The 26,157-nt window shown below is 32.3% G+C and overlaps 1 protein-coding gene across 1 annotated transcript in view; it reads right to left on the bottom strand.

Annotated features, from left to right (window-relative positions):
• Positions 1 to 372: 372 nt before the first annotated feature.
• LRRC9 (leucine rich repeat containing 9) overlaps positions 373 to 26,157 on the bottom strand; it is an 82,832-nt gene continuing 57,047 nt past the window's right edge. Inside the window, exons 25-33 of the mRNA XM_032482132.1 lie at positions 22,742 to 22,850; positions 21,876 to 22,015; positions 18,365 to 18,501; positions 14,178 to 14,395; positions 12,215 to 12,283; positions 8,285 to 8,425; positions 3,699 to 3,843; positions 1,450 to 1,618; positions 373 to 537 (exon numbers count right to left, since the gene is read on the bottom strand). Of these exons, the coding sequence (XP_032338023.1) occupies positions 498 to 537; positions 1,450 to 1,618; positions 3,699 to 3,843; positions 8,285 to 8,425; positions 12,215 to 12,283; positions 14,178 to 14,395; positions 18,365 to 18,501; positions 21,876 to 22,015; positions 22,742 to 22,850 (1,168 nt within the window). The 3' untranslated portion in view covers positions 373 to 497. The remainder of the gene's footprint in view (positions 538 to 1,449; positions 1,619 to 3,698; positions 3,844 to 8,284; positions 8,426 to 12,214; positions 12,284 to 14,177; positions 14,396 to 18,364; positions 18,502 to 21,875; positions 22,016 to 22,741; positions 22,851 to 26,157) is intronic.

The following is a 26,157-nucleotide window of genomic DNA, read 5'->3' as shown; positions in this document are numbered from 1 at the left end:
ACTCAACTTGCTCGAGTAATAGTGGTGTTTTGTAAGAAATATATGCTTTAGCTTTAAGAAAGCTCAGATGAACAAATATTCTACAAATGAAAATATGCTTATTTCCTAAAATTACTTTTCTTAGTATCTTTATATGACAGGCTAAAATGAGATTTTGTAACTAAATTCTTCCAGTACCATGACTAATTATTTGATTCTCTGGACTTTGTTTTATATCGCTTGTATCTTTTCAAATTGTTCTATGAGATAATTATTTCATGATTTTTCTAACATAGAAATTCAAATGAATAATTAAGATAACTGAAAAAAAGTTAAGAGAGGTGATTTTTAAAAAAATTCACCTAGATTGTTAGAGATTATCTTCATGTGGAACCAAAGTGCTTCAGTTAAATAAGTAATGTGATTATATATTTTTTCACTGGCACTGTCTGCTAGTTTTTTCACAACTTCTAAACAGAAATAGATTACTTGGTGTATATACATTTCCCTTTAGGCAATTACATTCGATTTGATCTTGGAAAGTGGATGCCAGGAATTCTGTCAGAAATAAAATATTTATGAGTCAAATAATGATGACAATTTCTTAATGAATCAACTAACTTAATTCTGCAGTAAATAATTTCTATAATTTATATGTGTATAATTTCAAAAAGATAATACAAAAGAGAAAAATATCTTGTTTTGCTATCTATAAGTCAGATCATCATGAGGATAACCCATTGATGTCAAAATATCATATCAATATATTACACTCAATACATACATACTCAGTAGGACACAACTGATTATAAGCAGGGAAATCAGTGTGGCAGGAGTCAGGCCTAAGCTAGACCTGCTGGTCACTATAACAGATGCTGCAGAGCTTGGCTACAAAGAAGCTGGAGGACAAGCAATAACTGGAAATGTAGGTGGACAGGTGTTGAGCAGCAGAGTGGATTCTTACTGAGAAATAGCACATTCTTAGGCCATGAGCAGGCCTCTAGAGCTAGGGTCCAAACTGGAGGAAGGGCAAGTGGGATTATAAGGAGAGGTTTGAAGAATTTACATAATTCTCAGCCTTTGTGAATTCAGAGTTGAACTTACTTGTTGTTCAAAATTATGTGAACTGATTTGCATATCCAGTGAGTAGACATGACTTAAGAGAGAATACAATTAAAAGTAGTTCCCATAATTATTTCAGTGCTCCCTCTCATAAGTGCTAGGTGAGCACTATTGTACCTTGATAGCCATTTCTAAACCTTTTTGAATTATTATGTATAAATACTGGACTTTGAGAAAGGTTTGATGAATGTGAGAAAAGAAGCCTTATGCTACTTGACAGTTTTTTCCCCAGCTCTCAGAGGAAATATATTATACTATATAATAATATTTCCTATCTTCATACATGACTAGCAAATTTGGGAGGTTTTTTTAATGATGAGAAATGATATTAAAACAGAATAGCTCTACCTTCCCTCATCTTGGTTGCTCTGGTACATTTGTGCAGTTGGAGATGCCATATCCTGTTGTGATAAAAGAGATGGAGAAAGATTTATCCCTCTGAGTTGCCGAAAAGCTATTTCTGCATGGATGCTCCGAGGATTATTTGTCAGAATTCCTGCATTCTTGTTTTTTTGGTCTGAAATTAGGATTATGAAACAATGAAAACCATTAATAAATTAAGTAATTACATTTGGTTATCCTTCAGCTGAATGTATGCTATATATATTTCATAAAATGAATTAAATATTTTAAATAAAAATATAGAATTGGAATATATTTCCAACACTTAATGCTGCTTAAATTTCTCTGAGCTAGTGAATCAATTTGATACTTTCTTGGTAATTTTAAAAACTATAAATATCCAGAGCTGTGTGCTATAATAAATGTACAGATAAAGTGACCATACTTTTCAAAATAGAAATTGGGGCAATAGTCAGAAAATAAGAAAGAAATAGACTTTTCTAGAATCCTAAAAAGTAGTTGCACAATTAATCTTAAAGAAAGATATAGGAGAAGAAAGTTATGGAGATGAATTTAGGGTTGAACAAATGCCAAAAAAAAAAAAAAGATATTGAAGACATTCCTAAAGATGATAGTGATGACATTGTACTATCAAGGAGGCTAATAACAATTTGGCATGTGCAGCTTTATTGATAGTTATATCTACTGGACAAACCATAAAAATTCTCATTATGATTAATGCCTTTAAAGCCGTAAGTATGTAGAAGTATGAAAAATAAATTAAACAAGCAAACAAAAAAAATCTTAACAGAGTAAATTATGTTGGGTTTCCTTTAACTGAGTTTTCTTTAAAACTAATTGCATAGAGAGATCTACTAGTCTTAGCAGGCTCTTAGATCATTTTATCATTATTGTGATGTTCAGTTTTATTGTCTAACTGTGGTTTGAAACAAAGTGGGATGTTAAAAAGAATGGAAGAAGTGAGCTCTCAAAAAAGAAGCTACCCCCAATTTCACCAAAATGATAGGCAGTGAAGATCTGGAGTTAAGAGAAAAGTCTTGCTCTAAGCCTGAATTAAAATATATATATAATAGAATGAATCATTTCCATACCCTGTCTTTTTATTTTTAAAATTAAAAATTTTTTTTTCTTTTTCTTTTTTCCTTTTTATATTTTTTTATTGATGTATAGTCGGTTACAATGTTGTGTCAATTTCTGGTGTACAGCATAAGGCTTAAGTCATACAGGAACATACATTTATTTGTTTTCATATGCGTTTTCACTGGTTACTACAAGACATTGAATATAGTTCCCTGTGCTATAAAATATGAACTTGTTGTTTATCTATTTTATATATATTAGTTAGTATATGCAAATCTCAAACTCCCAATTTATTCTTTCCCCTCTGGTAATCATAAGTTTGTTTTCTATGTGAGTCTCTGTCTTGTAAATAAGTTCATTTGTCTTTTTTTTTTTAAGATTCCACATATAAATGATATCATTTTTCTTTTTATTTCTTGCTTACTTCACTTAGTATGTCAGTCTCCAGGTCCATCCATATTGCTGCAAATGTCATTATTTTGTTATTTTTTATGGCCAAGTAGTATTCCATTGTATAAATATACTGCAACTTCTTTATCCAGTCATGTGTCGATTGATATTTAGGTTGTTTCCATGTCTTGGCTAGTGTATATAGTGCTGCTACCATGCCCTGTCTTTTTAATATACTCCCTCCTTTGGAGATCTACCTCTTAAAATTCTTCCCTACTAATAGCTTCATGAATATTTTACTTGTGGTTTCAAGGATAAAGTTTAATCTCTTTGTAAGATACCTTTTGTACCCCAAGAGTCTGTTGTTACCAATATTTTTAAACCTCAGATTTCTACTTCTAGCAGCATGTATTAATGAACTGGTTTTAAAAGTCATTTGCTATTAAATACACAAAATGAAATAACAGCTTTGAAAAGAAATGTCAAGAAATAATTATGCATATATCACAAAGTTCAAATTGTAAGCAGATGTTTAGTTACAACCTGCTAGTAGTTGATCAGAACCAAAAAATACAATAGATTATTTGAAATGAGAATGGTCACATGAAACTTGAACAAATATTCACTTTTAGGAAATGTACGTTTAAAATATGCAATTTTAAGTAGTATTAGAAATCAAATAGATTTTTATTTCATATGAAGTGGGTTTTTTGTTTTGTTTTGTTTTGTTTTTGTTTTCATTCACTCAGCAACTGTCAAAATACCTTCAACTTCAGGAGTTAAAGTGAAGTCAGATTCCAAGTAATGGCTAAATCCACCAGGCAGAATTATATTTGTTATCTTTATGGGAGGAGCTTTCACTTGGCCAAATGATCCACCATCCACAGGAGAGTTGGTAACAGGAATAAACTATATAATAAAATAAAAGTTAAGAACACCTTACATCCAAAACTCAGATCAATAGTTTTAGTCCTTACCACAAGCCCCACTTGATAATCAAATTACATTTTTTTTAGATCAGAAGTTGTATGCTTGTCTAAATTCTACAGTTTGTATGGAGCAAAAACTGAAAGTTTTTTGGTCCCCTGAGCTCCCTCAGAACCTTATGTTTTTTTCAGACTGCATTGTACTCATCACTAGAATCTAGTGTGATGGTATCTTCCCCTTTCCAAGGGTATTAGCAAGGCTAAGTGTAGAATTAAGAAAATGAGAATTAAGCCTTTCCCCTTTGTAATGCTGCTTCTTTTTTCTGAATAGGACTTTCTAGATGGTAAGAGTTATATCTTCTGCATCTTGGTTTTCCTCACATTACCTCATCAGGTGCCTTGCAGTTAGTTTTTTTAAAAAAAATAAGTAAATAAAATGGGTACTAAGAAAAGCATCTTGTAAAAATCACTTGTAAGAATGTGCATGGTAAAAAAAAAAGAATGTGCATGCTAACTTTCTAAATAGTGTTTACATTTTAAGTTAGTTGAGGATTAAGAGGCTTTTAAAAGAATTTCAGGAATCAGCAAATGGAAGAAAGAAGTATTTTAGGCGGGAGATTGTTGGTTTCCCTAGAAATTTATGCCTGCTCTGCTTCAGTAAGACTGACCTTGCTTATACTTTAAAAAACATAAATTCTCAATATATGATTCAGTTTATTTAGAGATACAGGCTTTTGCCATTTGTGTAAAATTACCAATTTTCTTCATATTTCAGTAAGTATAACCAAAATGCAGCTTTCTATGAGCACTAAGGTATCAGACCTTTTACTAAAGCTGGTCCTAAATTCCCTAATTCCTTTGTGGGAGTTTCTTCCCATCACTAATCTAGAATGTTGTCAAATTTTCTTCTGAAACCAAAGCACCAAAATGTCCTGGTTTAAAAGACAATTTTATTTATTTAATTTATTTATTTGGTGGAGGGAGATAATTAAGTTTATTTATTTATTTTTTAATGGAGGTACTGAGGATTGAACCCAGGACCTCATGTATGCTAGGCGTGCACTCTACTACTGAGCTATGCTCTTTCCTTTAAAGGACAACTTTAGATTTCATTTATTCCCTTTTTGTCTGCTGTTAAATAAAGGAAGAACATTAGCAACTAAAACAAAGGAAAATACACTAGACTGAACTGATAAACTTGTAAAGTATTTTGTTCTTGTGTCTTCAGAACAGCTCAATGAAATAATAGCTCAGTTTTGTTCTAGCGAAGAAAATAAAAATTATTATTGCATCTTAAAATAGATTTCTCTGAAATAAAGACTTCAAATACCCCCTTTATTTTACTAACCATGTACAGATGAATAAAAAGCCAATTTTTAAATAAAATGTTTACATATAGAATAAATGGAAAGATAATTAAATTCTTATGTATGGCACTGATTCAAATGGCAAGAATATGTATCTAGAATCACTCAAAGTAATGTCATAGTATAGTAATGCAAAGAACCTTATTAGTTCACTATATGAGAAATAGAAAATAGCCAAAAGCAAAACTTTTAGTGAAATACTCATCAGTTACTAAAATTTGAGTTTATGGGTTTTTTTTTTTTTGCTTTATTAATTAAACCAATTAAAATATATGGAAATTGTGATCTTTAAAGTTGCTCTAAGTGATTTCTTTATATGTAATTTAGTGAATATTTATGACATTTACATGGAATTTTTCAAATGTAGCCAACATTACCATAAAACAGAATTCATAGATTTTAATGGGACAATTTGTATAGGCCTCTCACTGGAGACCTCACAGATGTGGAACTGTAGACAGAATAATGTCCCCTTCAAAGATGTCCACATCCTAATCTCCAAAATCTGTGAATGTTTTACATGGCAGAAGAGACTATGCAGGCATAATTAAGGATTTTAAGGTGGGGAGATTATCCTGCATTATCTAGAGGGCCCAATACAATAACAAGGGTCCTTATAAGAGGGAGGTAGGGGGGTCAGAGTGAGAGAAGATGCAGTGATGGAAGCAGAGGTCGAAGTGATGCCTTTGCTGGAAGAGGTTCCAGGAACGAAGGAATGCAGATAGCCTCGAGAGGTTGAAAAGGCAAAGAACAAATTCTCTCCTAGAACTTCCAGAGGGTATGCAGCCCTGCAGGTACTTTTGATTTTAGCCCAAAAAACTGATTTTCAGACTCCTGACCTCCAGAATTATAAGATAGTAAATTTGTGTTGTTTCAGGTCATTAAATTTGAGCTAATTTGTTACAACAACAATAGGAAACTAAAGTTTCCTTTAGTTTTCCACTTCTGGAAGCAAGAAGTGACTTGCTCATGGAATACAAAACAGGGAAAAGGAAAGGAGGCTTAGATCATTGAATTAAATTTTATTTATTTGTTCTCTTTTTAAAGGCAAGAGCCTGTGACAGTAATTTTAGTAGATGGCATTAGATGGTGCTCTCAGTTATATCATACAGATGAGTAGCTAAGATTTTTTTCTACAAAGCATCGTTTTTAGAAAAACATTTGTAGCTATAACTCACAAATGAACCAATTTCCTTTGCCTAATCTAGATAATCTTTATTAACATTATAGAACTTTAAGTCCCCAGGTCTCAGTAGCTATTTTGACCTATAATAGAATCCTCTTGGTTAATAAAAAAGTCAAGGTTAATTTTTAAAAGTCAGGGAATAAGAAGAATTATATGTATAATTCTTTTTATAACTCTTAAAAAAATTAAAAACATAAAAGTACATGCACTCACCCATCTTCTGATGAAGGGCCAAGGCCTTTACTGCAAGGAAGAATCTCTTGACTAGAATTTTATCTGACTGATAAATCCACCCTTCAGGTTTTGCCTACAATTTCCAGTTTTGGTTTCTTTCTTTTTTTTTTTTTTTAATTTCTTTTTTATCTAGATATAGTCAGTTTACAATGTTGTGTCAATTTCTGGTGTACAGCACAACTCTTCAGTCATACATGAATATACATATATTCATTTTTATATTCTTTTTCACTATGAGCCACTACAAGATATTGAATGTATTTCCCTGTGCTATACAGTATAATCTTGTTTATCTATTTTATATATATCAGTCAGTTTTGGTTTCTTTAAAGTAGCAAGAATTTAATGATGTGGAGAAAATTTGTATACAAGACTCTCTCTAGATTAAAAAAAATAATTTTCCCATATATTTTATCTGAATTTTTATAATTTTCTCTTTATTCTTCAGGGTTTTTTTCTTCCAACCTAATTTGACATTGTTTGTGTATGTGTGTAATTGATTTTTATCCAGACTTTGCAAAGAATCCCATTTGGCTTTCATAGAAGCCTAGAAATACTAATTTAAAATTTGTACTTCTATATCTATTTATTTAAAATAAAAGACTGACATAACACATTTTTGAAAAAACACAGACAACTCTTAATAAATATGTGATGTGAATCTATTGCTGTAGATGGAAGTGAACTAGAGAGGAGCCTATTAGTATCAAATGTTCAGTGTGCTCTGGGAGTCAGTTAGTTTGTTTACAGAGGGAATAGAGAGTAGTGGGTAGTCCAGTGAGTTAAGTGAAAGCAACTACAGTAGTCTTGTCTCTTTCCTCTTCAATATAACTTTTAAAAGTAATCTTTGTTCACTGACTAATGCCTTTGCTCTCTGGCTTTCACTTACATCAGTAGTTCATTTACATTTCACCTGTCCAGGTCTTCATGATCTCTCTCTTGGATTATTCTAAAAGCCTTTTTTAACTGGTTACCCTGCCTCCAGCCTCTTCTTCCTCAAACATTGCAAAGGCACGGTTCTAATAATGTTACTTTTTTGTTCAAAAGTCATAGCTTTGGTGTGTTAAATTTAGTCTTTTGAAGATGGTTGTGAAGAATCTTGGTGGTCAATGACATAATTTCCTAAAGATATACTTTTATGGCTTCTTCTCTCTCTAACCTCTTCCCTGTCATGGTCAGATACCTTATTAGGGTACTTGGGCAAAAGGCCCAATTATTCTGCCAATGTACAAGAGAAGAGGCATGCACCTCCCTTGTTAGATGAACTACACAGTCCAGAAAGTTTGAGAGCAGTATTCCTTCCTTCTCTTTCTATCTGCTAAGTGGAAAGAGTTCTATTGTTAGCTTTTGTTTATAAGGGTGATAGTGTTACAGTTTCTTACCTTCTAGCATTATCTGACATATGGAGGAAGAGGTACAGAGCTTTAAATAATTTGCTCTATGTCAAAGCATGTTATTTGAATAAGGAGCTTCCCTAGCTTCCCTTTGACAATAATCATTAAATAGGTACTAAAATAATCTACAAAAACATCATAGCCCAGGTTTAAACATTAACTAAAAATGCACAAGACAAAATATAATGTTAATTTACTAATAACTTACACATTTTAAAAGGAAAAGTGTAATATAATTATTACCGAATTTTTCTTTACTTGTAGTTCAGAAAAGTGAAATTCAGCTTTTGCCCTATCATCTGAATTCACAAGGATTCCATCTAACATCTGTAAGTTAGGCAGTCGAAATATAAGCATGTGGCGATGCAGCATTTTTCTACAAATCTGAATAAAGTTAAAAATAACAATTCATTTTTAAAAAAAACTTTTTGTTTCTAAGATTAACCTTTATAGAGAAGGAAATTTAGCATAGACAGCAAAGATGACAGGTAACTGCTAATTTGTAGTATTATATGAAACAACTATGAGCTCCCTTTTTGAAAGATTTCTCAATTTCCTGTTATGCTAAATGAAGGTAAGAATTTTTTTTTTAACCAAGGCTACTATTTGGAGGTTTAGTCTCTTTTTAGAATATATAATATTGTTCATTAATATGAGTTCATCCCAACTCATGAACAGAATTATATTATAAAAGTTCACTTATAAGTAATTAGTTTGAAACTTATATGGTAATTTCCCATAGGCACTATGCAATTTAATTCAATACACATCTATTGAACTGTATGATCCATCACTTCATAGTGTTAACCTACTCTAAAAATATTTGCATTTGTGCATAACAAAGTGTACAGAAAGAGTTTAATAGAGTAGGCCTAAGACTGTTATCTTTAGAAGGATCTGCTTGCAAGGATAGCCCTTGACAGGTATTTGGTACTTAGATTTTGGAAGCTTTCCCACTAATCCTAAACTGATAAGGGTAGTTCACTGTGCCTAGATTACTTATACAAACAATATGATTTTATGCTTACCCTGCTTTCCTTCTGGGAGTCTGGAATTTTGGTATTATAGGCATAAGGTACCTATGTGACCAACCTCCAAAACAGTTCTTAAATGCTAATAAGTCTAATGGGGGGATTTCCTGGGTAGAAATATAACACACTTGTTGATGTATTTTTGTTGCTGGGTGGAGGGTACACTGTGTGATCCCTCATATGAGGGAAAGAGCATAAGGAAGCCTGCACATGGATCCCTCCAAACTCTGTCTGTGTCTGTTTCCTTCATCACCTGGCTATATATCCTCATTAAGTCACTGCAGTAAATCAGCCATGAGTACAACTATATGCTAAGTCCCATGACTTTTATAAATCTTCCAGCAAATCTCTAAATGTGGGGTGATCTGGGAGACTGACCGCACAGAAAAAGTATTCAGTACTGTTTGTGATAGCAAAAGAAAGAGAAAAAAGGGAAGAAAGTAAGCTAGAAAGAAAAAGAGAAAGAGAGAGAGAAAGGAACTACAGTTAAAAAGGAATGAATAAACAATCTATTTTTAAGTGCAGTAGATACATAAAAATTAATGGAGAGACATATTAAACTGAGTGAAAAATCAAGTTAAAAAAGTGAGCACATTCTAGGCTACAAAGCAAGTTTCATAAATACCAAAGAATGTATAAATAGATTATCTCTTCTTATTAAAATGTAATAATACTAGAAATAAATAACAAAAAACTAACTAAAAATATCTTTTAAGTTTGAAATTAACACAGACCTCAGTAACTCATGGATTAAAGAAGACATCTTTTGTAAAGTAGATTCTAAGAAATAAATAATAGAAAAAAACACTACATACAAAACTTTTATGATGTTGCTAAAGCAGTGTTTTGTCACCTAAAATTTGTTCATTTAGAAGAAATATTAAAAATTAACAAGTTTCAGAATTTTTTAAAATTAATTCCAAGAAAATAACAAAGTGTAAAAATTAATGAAGTAAACAATATTACACTTGATAAAACCAAAATAATGGTTCTTTGAAGAGAGTGATATGATAGACCAAACTTTAGCAAGGCTCATCAAGAATAAAAGAGAAAAAGCAGAAAAAAAAATCAAATTTAGGTAGAAAAAGGTGACAAAACAGATACAGTAGAGATTTTAAAAATGCATGAAAGTACTGTGGTAGGAGTACATTTAAAAGGTAAATGAAAAGGACAATTTTATTGAAAAATAAAACTTCTCAATATTGACTTTTGAATAAATAGAAAATGACTAGATTTATATCCATTAAAGAATTTGAGTAAGTAGTTTACAATCTAACTTCAAGAAAACTAAGTCCAGATAGTTTGAAAGATAAGATCTAATTATCCTTCAAGGAACACAAGAATCTTCTCTTATATAAATTAATTCATAGACTAGAAAAAGCGGGAGAACTCCCCAATTAAGTTCATCAGGCAAGAGCAGCCTTGATGAACTTGAATAGTATAAGAACATAAAGTTGCAGAATAATTTTACTTATTTCCATAGAGACAAATATGCTACATGAAATTTTAGGAAATTAAATCCAATAAAGTATAAAACATGACCAAGTATTATTCATCCCAGGAATTTAAGGATGGTTTAACATCAGAGTCTATTAATGTCATTTGCATATTAACAGATTAAAGAGAAAAAGTGTATTACCAATTAATTAAAATCCAGTGTCCACTCATGATAAAAACAAGTAATAAACTGGAATTAGAAAGGCACTTTCTTAAAATATTTAAGGTTATCCACTCATAACCTACAGCGAACATCATATTTAATAGTGACAATTTAGAAGCATTTTTTTTAAGTCAGTAACTAACTACCAGTGCATCTATTCAACACTGTACTAGAGGTTCTAGTCAGCACACTGAGAGAAGTAAAGGAAATAAAAACCACAAGGATTGGAAAGAAAGGATACAGAGATTGCAGATATACTATGATAGTCTAGACAGAAAATCCAACAAAATTTACTAACCATTAGAATTAAAAAGAGAGGAGAGCAAAGTTCCTGGATAAAGAATAATATGCACAAATCAGAATTTCTATACTCTAGCAACAAACAACTAAAAAAATGTAAAAAGACATTCTTTAAAACAGCTATTAAAACAGCAGAATAAATCTAACCAAAGATGATTAAAACCTTTAGGAGAAAATTACAAACCTTTATTGAAGGACATGAAATAAATAAAGGTATATTCATGTTTATGAATGAGAAGACTGAATGTTATAAATATTAGGAGAGACTGCTTACTGTATTTCTTTCTTGGTAGAAACAGCTCTGTGATATGGCACTAGTGGGCTCTCTCATCCCTTCACTCCTCAACTAGTGGAAATGGGGTGACTTAACTGATAAATCTGGTAAAATTAAACTGGGCATGTTTGGCTCCTATCTTTCTTTCCTCTTGAGAAGGAGCTTATTGCTGGGAGAATGCCTTCTGCTCTCCTCCCATGTAGAAAGGCCTCAGCCAAGTATTTCCTGTTACCGGGTGATCATGATTACTTCATCTGTTAGCAGGCCCATTTGCCTTTCTCACTAAGCTAAGCAAAATATTCTCACCTCTTCATCTGTCGCTGCCATATTTCTCAACTTATTCTGATGTTAGGTGAATAAGGGTGCTACTTATTTGATCCCTTTAAAGACTCCCAATAGGAAAGGTGGCCAGTTTTCCCCCAAATTAATTTATGAATTCAATGCAATTTCAGTTAAAATATCAGCAAGATTCCCATATAACTTGAGAAGCTATTTCCTAAAACTCACAGGAAGTGTAAAGCGCCAAGAATAGCCAAGACAACGAAGAAAAAAAAGAGGAGAAGCTGGAAGAAAAGGAAAATTAAAGGTGCTTACTCTACCAGTCATCAAGAGCTAATATAAAGCTTTAGTAATTAACATGGTGTAATATTGGTATAGGGACTGACAGGCCAATGAATACAAAGTAGAATGCAAAAACAGACCTTCTTCTACATGACAGTGGCAGCTTATATTATAATCAGTTGGAAGAAGACACTAGACAATAAATTGTCCTTGCATAGCTGTCTATGTAAATGGAAACAGGTAAAATTAAATCTTTTCTCACATTATATAAAAATAAATATAAATATACAACTGTAAATTTTATTTGAAGTAAATTAACTAATAAATTAGAAAACTGACATACTCACTGGATTGCCATAAACTGTAAGCTCTCTGAGGGAAGAGATACCATCAAGTTTTTCCAGTTCTGCCATATCCTATTCAAAAGTTAAGCAATAAGTTATTATTTGGTTTGACCCAATATCTTCAAATATTTGCTGCTTTGCAGTAATTATACATAAGTGTTGGACTGGAGTGAGTTCACAATTGAATCTTCGGAAGTGAGCATGAGTGACAATATTCAGTATTGTTGATTAAAGACAGATCTGTGTATTATTGATTCCAAGTGCGTGACTGGCAAAGATGGCATGCTAACACGGGAAACAGGCTATACAGCAGGATTTGCAAGGAAAGACCATATTTGTTTCAAAAGAGTTATGATCTACTAAAACTCAGATTATGTTTAGTTAATTCCCAAGAAGATTGACCCAGAAGTGTGGAAAAGGAGGTGAATCCAGCCTAAACAATTTCAAAGGTACATGTCAAACACAACCTTAACCATAAAAAGAGATGTCATATTGAGTGGACGGCATCCTGATATATTTGCTGGGTAAGGTATATATATATAAAACAATTTGTCTAGAAATGGCTTGCCTTTGCTACTGGGTGGGATTACTTATTATCATCTATTTAACATTGGTGAAAGTTTACAAATACATTTTAGTTCCTGCAAGATTATTTCTAAAATACTATTTCTGACAAAATTTAGGCAATAAGCTCAGCTTAGGGTTGTTGCTTGTTCAAGTAATAAAACAAAGTTATTGCTATGCTCTTATTTTTATTTGGAATGACAAGTGGGCTTTGCCAATTCATCTAGTAACTATACAAAATTTTAGATCATTTGGAAATAGAATTTGGGAACATTCATACCCAGGAATGTCCCAGACCCTGTGTATCCTTGAAATTATTAGTAAAGCTTGATACTGGGTAAGGTCTCTGACTCATATAAGTCTGATTTGACAGATCCTTTGTGTTAGCTCAGCTGCTATAACTGGAAAGAATTCCCACAGAATAGCAATTTTCCTAATTTAGATTCCTTCTGGCTAAAGCTTTGGAAGCACCATTGCCACTTCTGGCAGCCTTTTTCTCAGATGTTGTTTGAACATTGCTTGCATTAGTTGTATGTCATTTTCTCTACATATGTGTTTCCTAGTTGCTATGTAGAAAGGAGCACTGCTCGTGATTTCCTTGTAGCCTTGAACAGGCTTTTATATCACTCCAGAACAGGTTTCCTGAACTTAAGCAAGTAAAGCCACAAATACTGATTGTATATCTACTCTGTACCAGGCACTATGCTATAAACGGATACAAATGTGGGCAAGAAAGACTTGGTCTCTGCCCTTGGGGTAGTCCACAGTTCAATTTATCTTCAAGGTTGTCTTAGAGGTGTGGACAGAAATAGAAAAATTGGTAAAAGGAGGGCTAACAGATCATCACAAAAAGAGTAAGAGAAACATTAGGGCTATATAAGGTTATTTGTATACCTTTGACCCTCTTATCTGCATACTGTCTCAGGAGAGAGTTTGGGCAGTCTCAGTTGGGGCAGTGGCCTGATGGAAATAGGTTGAATTTCCGTTAGTAGCTGAAACAAAGGCAGGTTGCTAGCTAAGAAAGCCTTAAGTGGGAAGAGATGGAATATTAAAGCCAAGTCAAAGCCCATCATTAGGAGTTGATTCAAATGTCAGGTAGACCAAGTGTGTATGTTAAGTTTAAAGAGCCAGAGGCAGTCTGGGATTGAGATGCAAGATAGCTTGGACCAAGAACAGTCAGGAATGAAAGAGATTTAGAGGATCTGCAGGTGGATGCATGTGAGTTGGTCAAGTTATATAAGTCTAGAAGCAGGGTGAGCATTTTTGCATCCCAGAGTATTTACATGGCATTTTATAAATGATAAGTAACATACTAGCAAAATTTTCAGTGGTGTGTTTGGAAGCTTTATGCTCAAAGGATATAAGTCTTATAAATCTCATAACAAAAACAAAATAATATTACCTGAATTTTATTATATCCTAAGAAGAGTTTCTCTAGTTTTACCAAAGGTTGTAATTTGCTTAGCTCTCGTAGTCTGTTTTCCTCCAGGTGAAGTGCCAACAGAGAGCTTGGTTTGGCAAAGGCACTGTCATTAAATGCTCTGATGCGGTTATGGTCCACTACCAATTCCTGAAGGACTTCTAGGTTGTCAAGCCCTTCAACTTGACTGATTTCATTCCCTGAAAAGAGGTAACTTATGATATGTCAAGTGAACCCAAACTTCCTGAATAAAAGTTATCTGTCATCATTTAAATTTTTTATCAAATGATTTTTTAAAAAGTAAAATTTTTAAAAATATATTTCCAGGGAGAAATAGAAATGTAATTTACAGGAAGGTTGCATCATCATCAAATAATATTTAGTAAAATTTCTCCTTTATGTGAAAGATCAAGATGTCATGTCCACAATGTACTGAACTGACCCAACCTGTCTGTTCAGTAATGAAGTGTTAAAATAGTTGATTAGTTGATACTGACCAAAGTGGGTATATAAAAGTGCTGCAAAAGATACGTGTTTTGAGTATACTGGATTATTCTAATAGGTATTCAAATAGGTATATCTAATTAAAATAAACGAATTTGTTGTATTAAGTTAGAAGGATATACCTTGATTATGCTGTTATCTCTTTCTCCACTTATTTTTACACTGTAACTACATTAAAAAATTAAGACTTCATTACATCACTTAAAACCTCAATTCTTTCATTGTAACATGATTTCTTTCTACTGTAGCAATCTATAGCTTTATAAGTATGAATGATAACTTATATAAGAGGAGGAGCCCTGAGTTGACTAAATGCTTTTATATGTGATTTCTATTAGAGTCTCAAAATAGGACAGGGAAAACATTATCATTTTTTAATGATCAGAAAACTGAGGGTCAGAAAAATTGGATGACTTGCTCAAAGATGTAAAAGTACACCACCAGGCTTAACCTAGACCTTTTACAATGCTGCTTCTACTATGCCATTCTATGTTTCATTCACTATTTATCCACTTGTTTGTTATGGACTGAATTTTGTCCCCTACAAATCCGTATATTGAAGTCCTAACCTCTAGTCCTTCAGAATGTGACTGTATTTGGGTCTTTAAAGAGGTAACTAATGTTAAATGAGGTCATTGGGTGGGCCCTAATCCAATATCACTGGTGTCCTTACATAAAGAGATTAGGACACAGACAGACACAGAGAGAAGACCATGTGAAGATACAGGTACAATTACACGCCCAGAAGAGAGGCCCTCAGAAATGAACAACCCTGCTCACATCTTGATCTTGGAATTTGGGCCTCCAGAACTGTGAGGAAATAAATTTTTGTTGTTTAAGCCACTGTTTGTGGTATTTTCTTACGGTAGTCCTAGGAATCTAGCATGTTTTTGAACATGTAATCCCATTTTCTTATAATTCTTCTCTTTGAAATTTAACATATTTTATTAAATTTAAAACACCAACAATTGTTAAGTTATGTCAGTATTTTATGTACACTAAGAAAGAAAAATAACTCATCTAGGTAAACTATGAGATGCCATCACTTCAGATACAACCTGATTTAAGACATGTTAAAATATAAAAAGTGAGTGTATCAGAATTAATGAAATCTGGTAAATTTATTTTGTTTTATCCTGTAGAGAAACTGATAACATCATAACTTTCAATAAAATTGCTCACAGAACTAAATCACAAACTTTGAAACATTACAGTGCCTTGCTTATAAATGAAAAAAAAATTCAAGTCATATTGAGAAAAATGACTCAGTCGTGTTAATATATTACTTTCATGAAATTTGAATTTGGACTATCACTTTCAATATTTTAAGTCCAATGGTATAAAAATCACTTGGGTATTAAACAATGTCTGCAGTAGCATATTTTTGATCATTATTCATTTTAGAATGCTCATTAAACATATTTAAGAAAGAAAATTCCAAAACCATATTAAATGTGATTCCAGGGATCTTACATTTCTGTAACCAGCAGCATTTGCCACTGTTTGAAAACCCCCATTTATTTAACTAGATAGTTACATTTTAGAAAATCTGATCCTTAATCCTTAAAATTCTAAGGATTTACTTCCCTACAGCCCCACCCTGCCCTTCCCCCAAAGACTTCACCTTCCCCACCATCTTGCAAATTTAACACAACAGCTAAAATGCAGGTTCATAAACTCTCCTGTGGACAGACCCTGGCATGGCCTCATCTTATCACTGCCTACATTTATGTACTCCCCTAGAGCTTTTGTACTCTTCCCCCTTTAGACTGATCTCAGAGTTATCTCCTCTAGTTCAGTGTCTTTAACCTATATAGTCTTTAACCTAAATATAGTCAGTTACAATGTGTCAATTCCTAGGTACAGCATAATGTCCCAGTCATGCATATATATACATATATTCATTTTCATATTCTTTTTCATTAAAGGTTATTATTACAAGATATTGAATATAGTTCCCTGTGGTATAAATAAGAAATTTGTTTTTTATCTATAAAGTTTCCATTTTTATGCCTCAAAGTTGTCACAACACAATCTTGTCCTAGCTTTAGTACCTCCTTTTGCCCAATCTCCTAATGAAAGCATGAAAATACTTTGAACTATTGTTCTCTTCTTGTATATCTAATTGTTCATTAGGTACTAATATTTAAACTGCTTTTGGACTCATCTCTTACTTACACTTCTCACTGATACCACTCCAGCCTAGGCCCTTATTAAGTCATTCATGCTGGATAGAAAATGCATGTGCTTGGGAGTCAGAGCTGTGTTTGACTCCGTGCTATACCACTCACTGGTCCAAACTTAGGCAAATTATTTAGCCCCACTGAGATTCAATTGCTTTTTTAGTAAAATGCACATAAAATTTCTTACCATGTGCTGCTGTGAAGGTTGAATGAGATAATCTATGTAGACAAACACCGTGCCCAGTGACTTAATAAATGGCAGCCATTATTGTCAAAGTAAACTGCCTCATTCCTTGCATAAGACTGCCCCACTGTGATTTGTCATGCTAGATATGGTAACAGAACACACTCCCCATTTACATTATTAGATTAAAATAGACCTTCCAGGGTTAGGTTCTCTGCTTTTTGGTATGCAATGTATCTTTTAAAAAATCTCTCATTGCTGTGCTCAATTTCTTGTTCTTTTAAGGCTAAGTCTCCATGTCATTGAGCCAACTCATATGCACCTTTGATAGGGAAAAAGATGCATTAATACTTTTAAAATATACCCTAGAAAATCCTGTCTTTCAGAAAGAAGTTATTATACCCAGATCAACTATATGGATATCTCCTAACACGTTTCACTGATGGTCTCACAACCTTTCTTCTATGTCATTAAATATGTCTACTGTTTCAACCTTGTGTTTTTCTCATGCTACTTTTCTAAAAATTTACAATGCCTACCTATTTTCAAATGTGAAATGAGTGTTTTCTATCAAATTGATCATGTTTAGAGGCTTTATAATTCTGTCAGCGAACTGTATACTCTTTGTTTTTAAGTGCTGGCTCATAGACACCACAATTATGCCCTTGTGATCCTTCTCCTCCTCCCCCTACTTGCAAAGTTCTCTGTCATGGTCACCTTCAACTTAAATTCCATCAGTCTTTCAAAGAATCCTAGGTATGTAGAGGAGTTAATGTTTCAGTTTCTCTTTTCTCTAAACTTCTCCTGCACTTAAGGTAGTAACACATAGAACTTAATTCATCTTTGCTTCAGTATATATCCACAGGTAAATAGGAAACTACTTTAGAGCAAGGATCTCAATTATATGTAATTCCAATAATACAGTGTTTCTGTATCTTTCTTAGTACTTAGCACAGTTCTGGATTTAATAAGTACTTGTGAATTATTGGTCGCTATTTATTTTTTTAATTGAATATGATATAAAAGTAAATTATGATATAATACTATATAAAATCCTACAAGATTGCATTTTCTATAGCTATAGAAAATTGTCCTAGAATACAATATTTTATAGCCCTAGAATATTGCATTTACATTATTGACATAAATAACCCAAGATAAACCTGTCTGTGATTACTAAAATATTTTTGTCAATGGACTTGTTTTAATACTGATGCTTATATTTGCTTTCAAAAGAGGATGATAATCAATTTAACTTTCAGTAATAAAGACTTACACACAATAGTGTTTCTACTCACCCTGAAGGAAAAGGAATTTTAAATTTCTTAGTCTGTTAAGTTGTAGCTGAATTAAATTACAAATTCCATTGTAGCCCAAATGAAGAACTTCTAAACTGTGCATTATTGGAGGCAAATTTTCACTGCTCATTGTATCTCTGAAACACACATGTAAGTTTGAGCCCATAAACTTAATTTCAAGCCATCTATTTGAATAAACATAAAAAAGACAATTTGATGTGTACTCACTGTAAATTGAAGTTTAAAAAAAAGAAAAAGAATGAATTTACTAGTAAATCAAAATTAAACTATAATATCCTATCTTTATATTTTAAATAATAATCACATCTTCTTCCTTAAAAACATTTTTATATGGTAAAGAAAAAAGAAGTACAGAAAGAGTTATTACTTGAAATAAAAAGCAAGAGCCAGTTTAATCAGGCAAAAGAAGGAAAAAACAAATGTATCCTGACTGGAAAGGAATTAGTAAAACCATCTTTATTCTTAGAGTACATGATCTTGTATTTTAAAAATCCTAAGGAACCTACAAAAAACTATTATTGCATCAATAAATGAGTTTAGCAAGATCACAGGGTAAAAGATTAATGTACAAAAATCAATTGAATTTCTATATATCAGCAATGAAAAGAATGAAATTAAGAATTCTATTGAAAATAGTATAAAAAGGATAAAATATTTCAGAAAGAATTAACAAAAGGAGTGCCAAATGTACACACAGAAGACTACAAAACATTACTGAGATAAAGATCAAAATAAATGGAGAAACATTCCATGTTCACAGAAGAATTCCCTATTACTACTAAGATGGTAGACCTCCCAAAATTAATCAATAGATTTAATACAATCTCTAACAAAAGTGCAGCAGGCTTTCTTTTTTTTCCCTCCTGGGTATAACCATCTCATCCTACCATTTATAAGGAAATGCAAAGAACCCAGAATATCCAAAACAGTCTTTAAAAAGAACAAAGTTGGAGGGCCTACAATTCCTGATTTCAAAACTTATTATAAAGCTGCAGTAATCAAACTAGTCCAAACTGGCAAAAGGAAAGACACATAGATCAATGGAATAGAAGATTTCAGAAAAAAGCTTTTATATTTATGGTCAATTGATTTTCAACAAAGATACCAAGTCAATTCAACGGAGGAAGGGTAGTATATTATTAAACAAAAGGTGCTAGGACAAATGAATATTCACATGCAAAAAGATGAACTCAGTCCTCACATTTTACCTCACAACGTATACAAAAACACAACATTAACTCAAAATGGATCACAATCATAAATGTAAGAGACAAAATTTTTTTGAAAAAGATGAGAAAAATCTTTGTGACCTTAGGTTAGGCAAAGAGTTCTTAGGTACAACAATAATATCACAATCTGTAAGAGAAAAAGTTGATAAATTGGAGTTCATCAAAATTAAAATTCTTTTTAAAAGACACCATTTAAGAAAATAAAAAGACAAACCACACATTGAGAGAAGAAAATACTTGTAAATTATTTGATAAAGGGCTTGTATGCAGAATATTTTTAAAAACTCAGTAAAAAGCCAAATAATATAATTTAAAAATAAACAAAAGATTTAAACAGTTCATCAAAGAAGATATAATTATGGCTAATATGTTTTGAAAAGCTGCTCAACAACATTAGTCATGAGGGAAATGTAAAATTAAAACCACAATGAGATATTTCTTCAACTCCACTAAAATGGCTATAATCAAAACACAGACAACAAGAAGTGTTGGTGAGGATGTGGGGAAATAAGAACCCTCAAAACTTCTTTTGGTAATGTAAAATGGTGCAACCACTTTGGAAAATGGTATAGCAGTTTCTTAAAAAGTTAAATATTAAATTACCACGTGAGTCAGAAATTTCTACCCAAGAGAAATGTGAACATAAGCCCATAAAGATACTTATACACAAATATTTATAGCAGCATTATTCATACCAACCCCAAAGTGGAAACATCCAAATGTCTATCAACTGATGAATAGATAAACATAATGTGGCATATATCCATACAATAGAACACCCAACATATTCAGCAATAAAAAGTAATGAACTACTAATAGATGCTATAACATGGATGAATCTCAAAAACATTATGCTAAGTATAAGAAGTCGAATACAAAAGACCATGTATTTTATGATTCCATTCATGTAAAATGTCTAGAAAATACAACTCTATAGAAAGTGGATTAGTGGTTTCCTGGAGCTAGAAGTGGGAAAGGGAATTAACTGCAAATAGACATGAAGGATCTTTCTGGTGTGTGATGGAAAGTTCTAAAACTATTGCAGTAGGTTGCACAACTCTATAAATTTAGTAAAAAATATACACTTAAAATGAGTCACTATGGTATGTAAACTGTGTTTCAATAAAGCTGTTAAAAAACAAATATGAATAGTCCCCAATATAAAGGATGTATATAAATAAAATTTTCATAGCAGCCTTAATCAGAATAGCTTCAAACTGGAAACAACCCAAATGTTCATCAATGACAAATGGATAAACAACTTGTCATATAATTTATATAATGGAATACTACTCAGCAATAAAATGAAATGTATTACTGACACTTGCAACAACATAGATGAATCTCAAAAGAATTATGCTAAGTGAAAGAAGCCAGACACAAAAGACTACTTACTACATGATTCTAATCAGATGATGTTCTAGAAAAGGACAAAATGATAGCAAAAGAAAGCAGACCAATGCTTGTTACCAGGGTGTGGTGGGAGGGAACTGCAAAGAGATATAAAGGAAGTTTTGGGGATGGGAATAGTTTGTGCCTTGATGTGGTAATGGTTATATGACTAAATACATTTGTCAAAACTCATTAAATCGTACAGTTAAATTGGTGAGTTTTATTATATGTAAATTATACTTCAATAAAGGTGACAAAAACTCAAGGAATGCTTTTCATTGTGAAAACTGGAATGAAAGTATTTTGACTGGAGTTATATATTTTCCTACCAAAAATATGTAGGAAGGTGGCAGGTTATGTCCTCATCTTTTTTAAAAAGTATCTTTTCTGTTTATGTTGGGGCATTAAGTAACCATATAAATAATTTAGAAACAAAACCAAAACAAAGGTTGAAAGAAACCTATGTCCACGCTACTGAGTAAGGGGTTCTTTTGTGGGTGATAATGTTTTGGGATTAGATGGTAGGGATAGTTGCCCAACTTTGTAAATATACTAAAATAATCAATGAATTATACATAAAGGGTAAGAGTTATTGCATGTGAACTGTATCTCAATTAAAAAAAAGGTCATTAAAATACAATTTTTTTCTTTTTTTCATTTTTTACTATATGGACCTGAGATAGAGGAAGGAGGGAAAAAACAATGACAAAGGAGTATTTTTTTTAATCTATGAAGTTCATTTTGGACATGTAGCTATCAAATAAGTACTGAAATAAGCTAACTGTATGCTACTGCTATCATTAATGTGACTAACTGCCTTTTAAATTCCCAATTAAAATTATTTATAGTTGTAAAAAAGAGAATAATACCTGTTTATTTTTGAAGTTCCTTGCTGCCCATAGCCACTTGAAGGCACTTTCTGGTAGAGCAGTTGTCTATTTGTCAAGTGAGTCTGAGGCTTTAGTTGGGGCACGATTGATTCAATATGATTATAGTTGAGGCATAAGACCTGCAGAAAGAATCCTTTATTAATCAAACATTAAAATATGAATGCTACTGTATTTATGTCTTTGGTTTGAGATTATCACCATCCTAAAAACTATTAAAACAGTATGGATAAAACTTGGACTATACAACATAATTTATTATATATCAGTGTTAAAAATGACATAAATTTTTATATTCCAAATTGTCTGGATTTGGCTTTGAATGTGTTTTTTTTTTGTTATCTGACATGCTAGGAAATGACAACATTTCAAACAAAATAATGGAGACCCTAGAAAGTTCCTCAACTTTCTCAATCTGCACTCCTGACTTCTCCAAGCCTTATTTAGATGAAATAACTCTTTGGTTGGAGAGATCGTTATTTCCCTAAGTTTAAAAGGCCTGATTAGATGGCTCAAAGCTATAAGACAGGAGGTAATGAGGCTGCTTTGAGAACCGCTGTGTCCTCCAAATTCACTCCATACCCATTTACTACAGAGGCAGCCCTTCCATCCCATCTCCTACTGCTGTAGATAGAGGAAGATTCACAGCTCATAAGACAATCACATAAAATTGAAGTCAGCCAAAATAACTTTAGGGAGTAATTCCTTTTTTTGCTTGGTGAAAAAAAATACTTTAGGAATAATTTCTCTTCTTTAATAACATGAATAACATTTCAATCCAAAGTAAAGAAGATTACAACTTGCACTGAAAACCTCGAAAGAAAAAAGAAAATTTGTGAGTGACTCACCTTCACATTAGGCAGATAGATTAATCCACTGAATGAAGTAAGATTATTGTTCTGTAGATTTACATTAGACACATTTCTAAATTGGTCAACTGGAACCAAATCCACAGTTCTGAATTTAGATAGAGTAAAATGCAGTTATAATTTTAATAGGAAAATTATATAGGTGAATCCCTCACATATAACCCCAAAGCCATTTTAAAAATCTCATTTAACAAATTCTATTAAAAATAATTGCTTTAATGTAAAATATATGGGTTAAATGATCCGGTAAATATGCCTTTTTGTTGGGTACGTGTGTAAGAAAATGACATACAATTTCATTGACTTCCAAAAAGTCTATTACCACAGAAACAAAGCACTATCATAAAAGAAACTTTAAAAATAAACGTCTACAATTTCTTTATAAATTCACATGAAATTATAGTGAAATTGATATGGTAAACTATAAGATTTTCAGGTTGTAAGCTACAGAGGATATATATGAAATAGGTTGTTTTTTTTTTTTCTGGGAAAGAAAAGGAGAAAGTAGGTAAGGTATTTGAAAACAGAGTTTTCTGTGGGATCTCCTGAAAACTTTTACAGCATTCCACCTTGTAAGGATGTCTAGGTAATTAGTCAGAATGCTTGATTCCTAGTCCATGGCTTTAAAACTGTTTTACTTTCCTTTGAGCTGTGAGGCAGAGGAGCATAAAGCTAAATCATCTTGTCCTAACCACTTCATTTTTTTTAAATGTGCCAATTTATTTAATTTATTTTTTTACTGAGGTTGAGGTGATGCACAGTATTACATAAGTTTCATACTGATTCATAAGTTTTAAAGATTAGATTCCATTTATAGTTATAAAATATTGGCTATATTCCCTATGTTGTACAATATATCCTTGTAGCTTATTTATTTCCTACATAGTAGTTTGTACCTCTTACTCCCCTACCCCTCTCTTGCCCCTCCTCCCTTCCCTCTTCCCCAGTGGTAACTACTAGTTTGTTTTCTATACGTCTGTTTCTTTTTTTGTTATATTCACTAATTTGTTTTATTTTTTAGATTCTACATATAAGAATATCATACAGCATGTGTCTTTCTCTGTATGACTTATTTCACCTGGCATAATACCCTCCAAATCCACCCATGTTGTTGGCAAATGGCAAATTCTCATTCTTTTTTATAACTGAGTACTATTCTATTTTGTGTATGTATATATATATACACCACATCTTCTTTATCCATTCATCTGCTGATGGACACTGAGGTTGCTTCCATAGCTTGGCAATTATAAATAATGCTGCTCTAAATATTGGGGTGTATGTATCTTTTCAAATTAGTATCTTTCTTTTTTCAGATAAATACCCAGGAGTGGAATTGCTGGGTCATATGGTAGTTCTAGTTTTAGTTTTTTGACATATCTCCATACTGTTTTCCACAGTGGCTGCACCATTTTACATTTCCACTAATAGTGTATGAGGGGTCCCTTTTCTCCACATCCTGGCCAACATTTGTTATTTGTTTTTTAATGATATCCATTTGTTTTTTTAATGATATCCATTTGTTTTTAATGATATCATTTTTTAATGATATCCATTCTGACAGGTGTGAGGTGATATCTCATTGTGGTTTTAATTTGTATTTCTCTGATGATAATGATGTTGAGCATTTTTTCATGTGCCTGTTGGCCATTTGTGTGTCTTCTTTGGAAAATGTTTATTTAGATCTTTTTCCCACTTTTTAATCAGGTTGTTTGTTTTTCTGATATTGAGATATATGAGTTTATATATTTTGGATATTACCACCTTGTCGGTCATATAAACTTGCAGATATTTTCTCCCATTCAGTTGGTTGTCTTTTCATTTTGTTGATGGTTTCCTTTGCTGTGCAAAAGCCTGACCACATCTTTAAATAAATCCTCAACCCTGAAGTTACAATTACAACATACTTTATCCATTAATAAGTCATTCATTCATTCAACATGTTTTAATTAGTATTTCCTAAGTGCAGACAACATATTTGGAAAGGCTACAACAAATATGAAAGACACTGTCTCTGTCCTCAAGAAATGGAATCGAGGAAAACTATAATAAAAAAAGGAAAATTGCTGTAATACATTTAGGTGTAATGGCATTTTAGGGAAAGAAAAACCTATTTGGGGAAGTCAGGAACGACATCACAGGAGAGAAGGAACTTAAACTGAGACTTAGAGACCTTTTGACATTTGTCAGGCAAATTAGAAAAAAAGAGTTCTAGGCAGTGGAACAACCACAAGCAAAGGCAGAAACATGAAATGGAATTTTGTGATTGAGATTAACGAACTAGAATATTTTAGAATTTCTGTACTATAAAGAGTTACGGGGCAGTAAAGATAAGCATTATAAGAGATAATAATAGGTAATTAAAGGGTCTTCTATGTCATAGAGATTTTAAGTTTTATTCTGTAGACAGTGGAAAGCAACTGAACAATGTTGAGAAGGGAAGTGATCTGATAAATTTTGCATCTTAGAAAGCAGTATGGATAATAGATGGATTTGCAGGTAAAGTTAAATAAGACAAAAAACAAAAAGAGTTTCTAAAATAGTTAATTCCCTGACCTAGGACAGTGGCAATGACTGTGGAAAGAAGAGGGGAATTATGACACATACTTAAGACACAGACTCTGTACAATGTGGTGGTTAATTAAAAATGGAGGACAAAGGAGAGAGAGAAATGGACCCTAGATTTTTGGTTTGGGCAACCACAGGTGAATGTTGTCTCCTAGATGGTATCTAGAGAGAATGCTCAAATAAGGAGACTAGGTTTGGGCGAAATTAGGGAGTCATCATCATAAATTAAAACTATGGCTAAAGATGTCTGCCAGTGAAGAGTGCAAAATAGAAAAAGAGAGGAGAGAAAAGGATTTATTAACCAAGAGGACAACGATAACATTCATGAGAGCGGCATCAGAGGAATGGTGGCAGTGAAAGCCAAGATACCACTGAATTAGAGTGATACAGTGTGAGGAGCAAACCCAGCATGCTCTAATTTTAAAAGTTTGAAGGGAGGGTATAGCTCAGTGGTAGAGTACATGCTTAGCATGCATTAGGTCCTGAGTTCAATCCCTGGTACCTCTAGCAAAAACAAACAAACAAATAAACCTAATTACCCTGCCAAAAGTAAACAAAATTTTAAAAATACATAAAAGCTTGTTTATAAAAGAAGAGAGAAATATAAGGTCTTAGAAATGGGTTGATGACATTTTTAACCATAGTGTGTGATAATAAAAATTATTAATGCATTTCAAAGATGATAGAGTTAGCATGAGATTTTGAAGTAAGGTAGATGATTTTCAGAATTATTGGTTATATTTGGATAAGATATATAAATTATAAACCTGAGAAAAATAATAACTAAGTATTTAATTATAATATCAAATAGCATATAATAAAATGTA

The sequence above is a fragment of the Camelus ferus genome, chromosome 6 (genome assembly GCF_009834535.1).
Source record: "Camelus ferus isolate YT-003-E chromosome 6, BCGSAC_Cfer_1.0, whole genome shotgun sequence".
Taxonomy (NCBI): domain Eukaryota; kingdom Metazoa; phylum Chordata; class Mammalia; order Artiodactyla; family Camelidae; genus Camelus; species Camelus ferus.
This window is presented reverse-complemented; position numbering and strand designations above follow the sequence as displayed.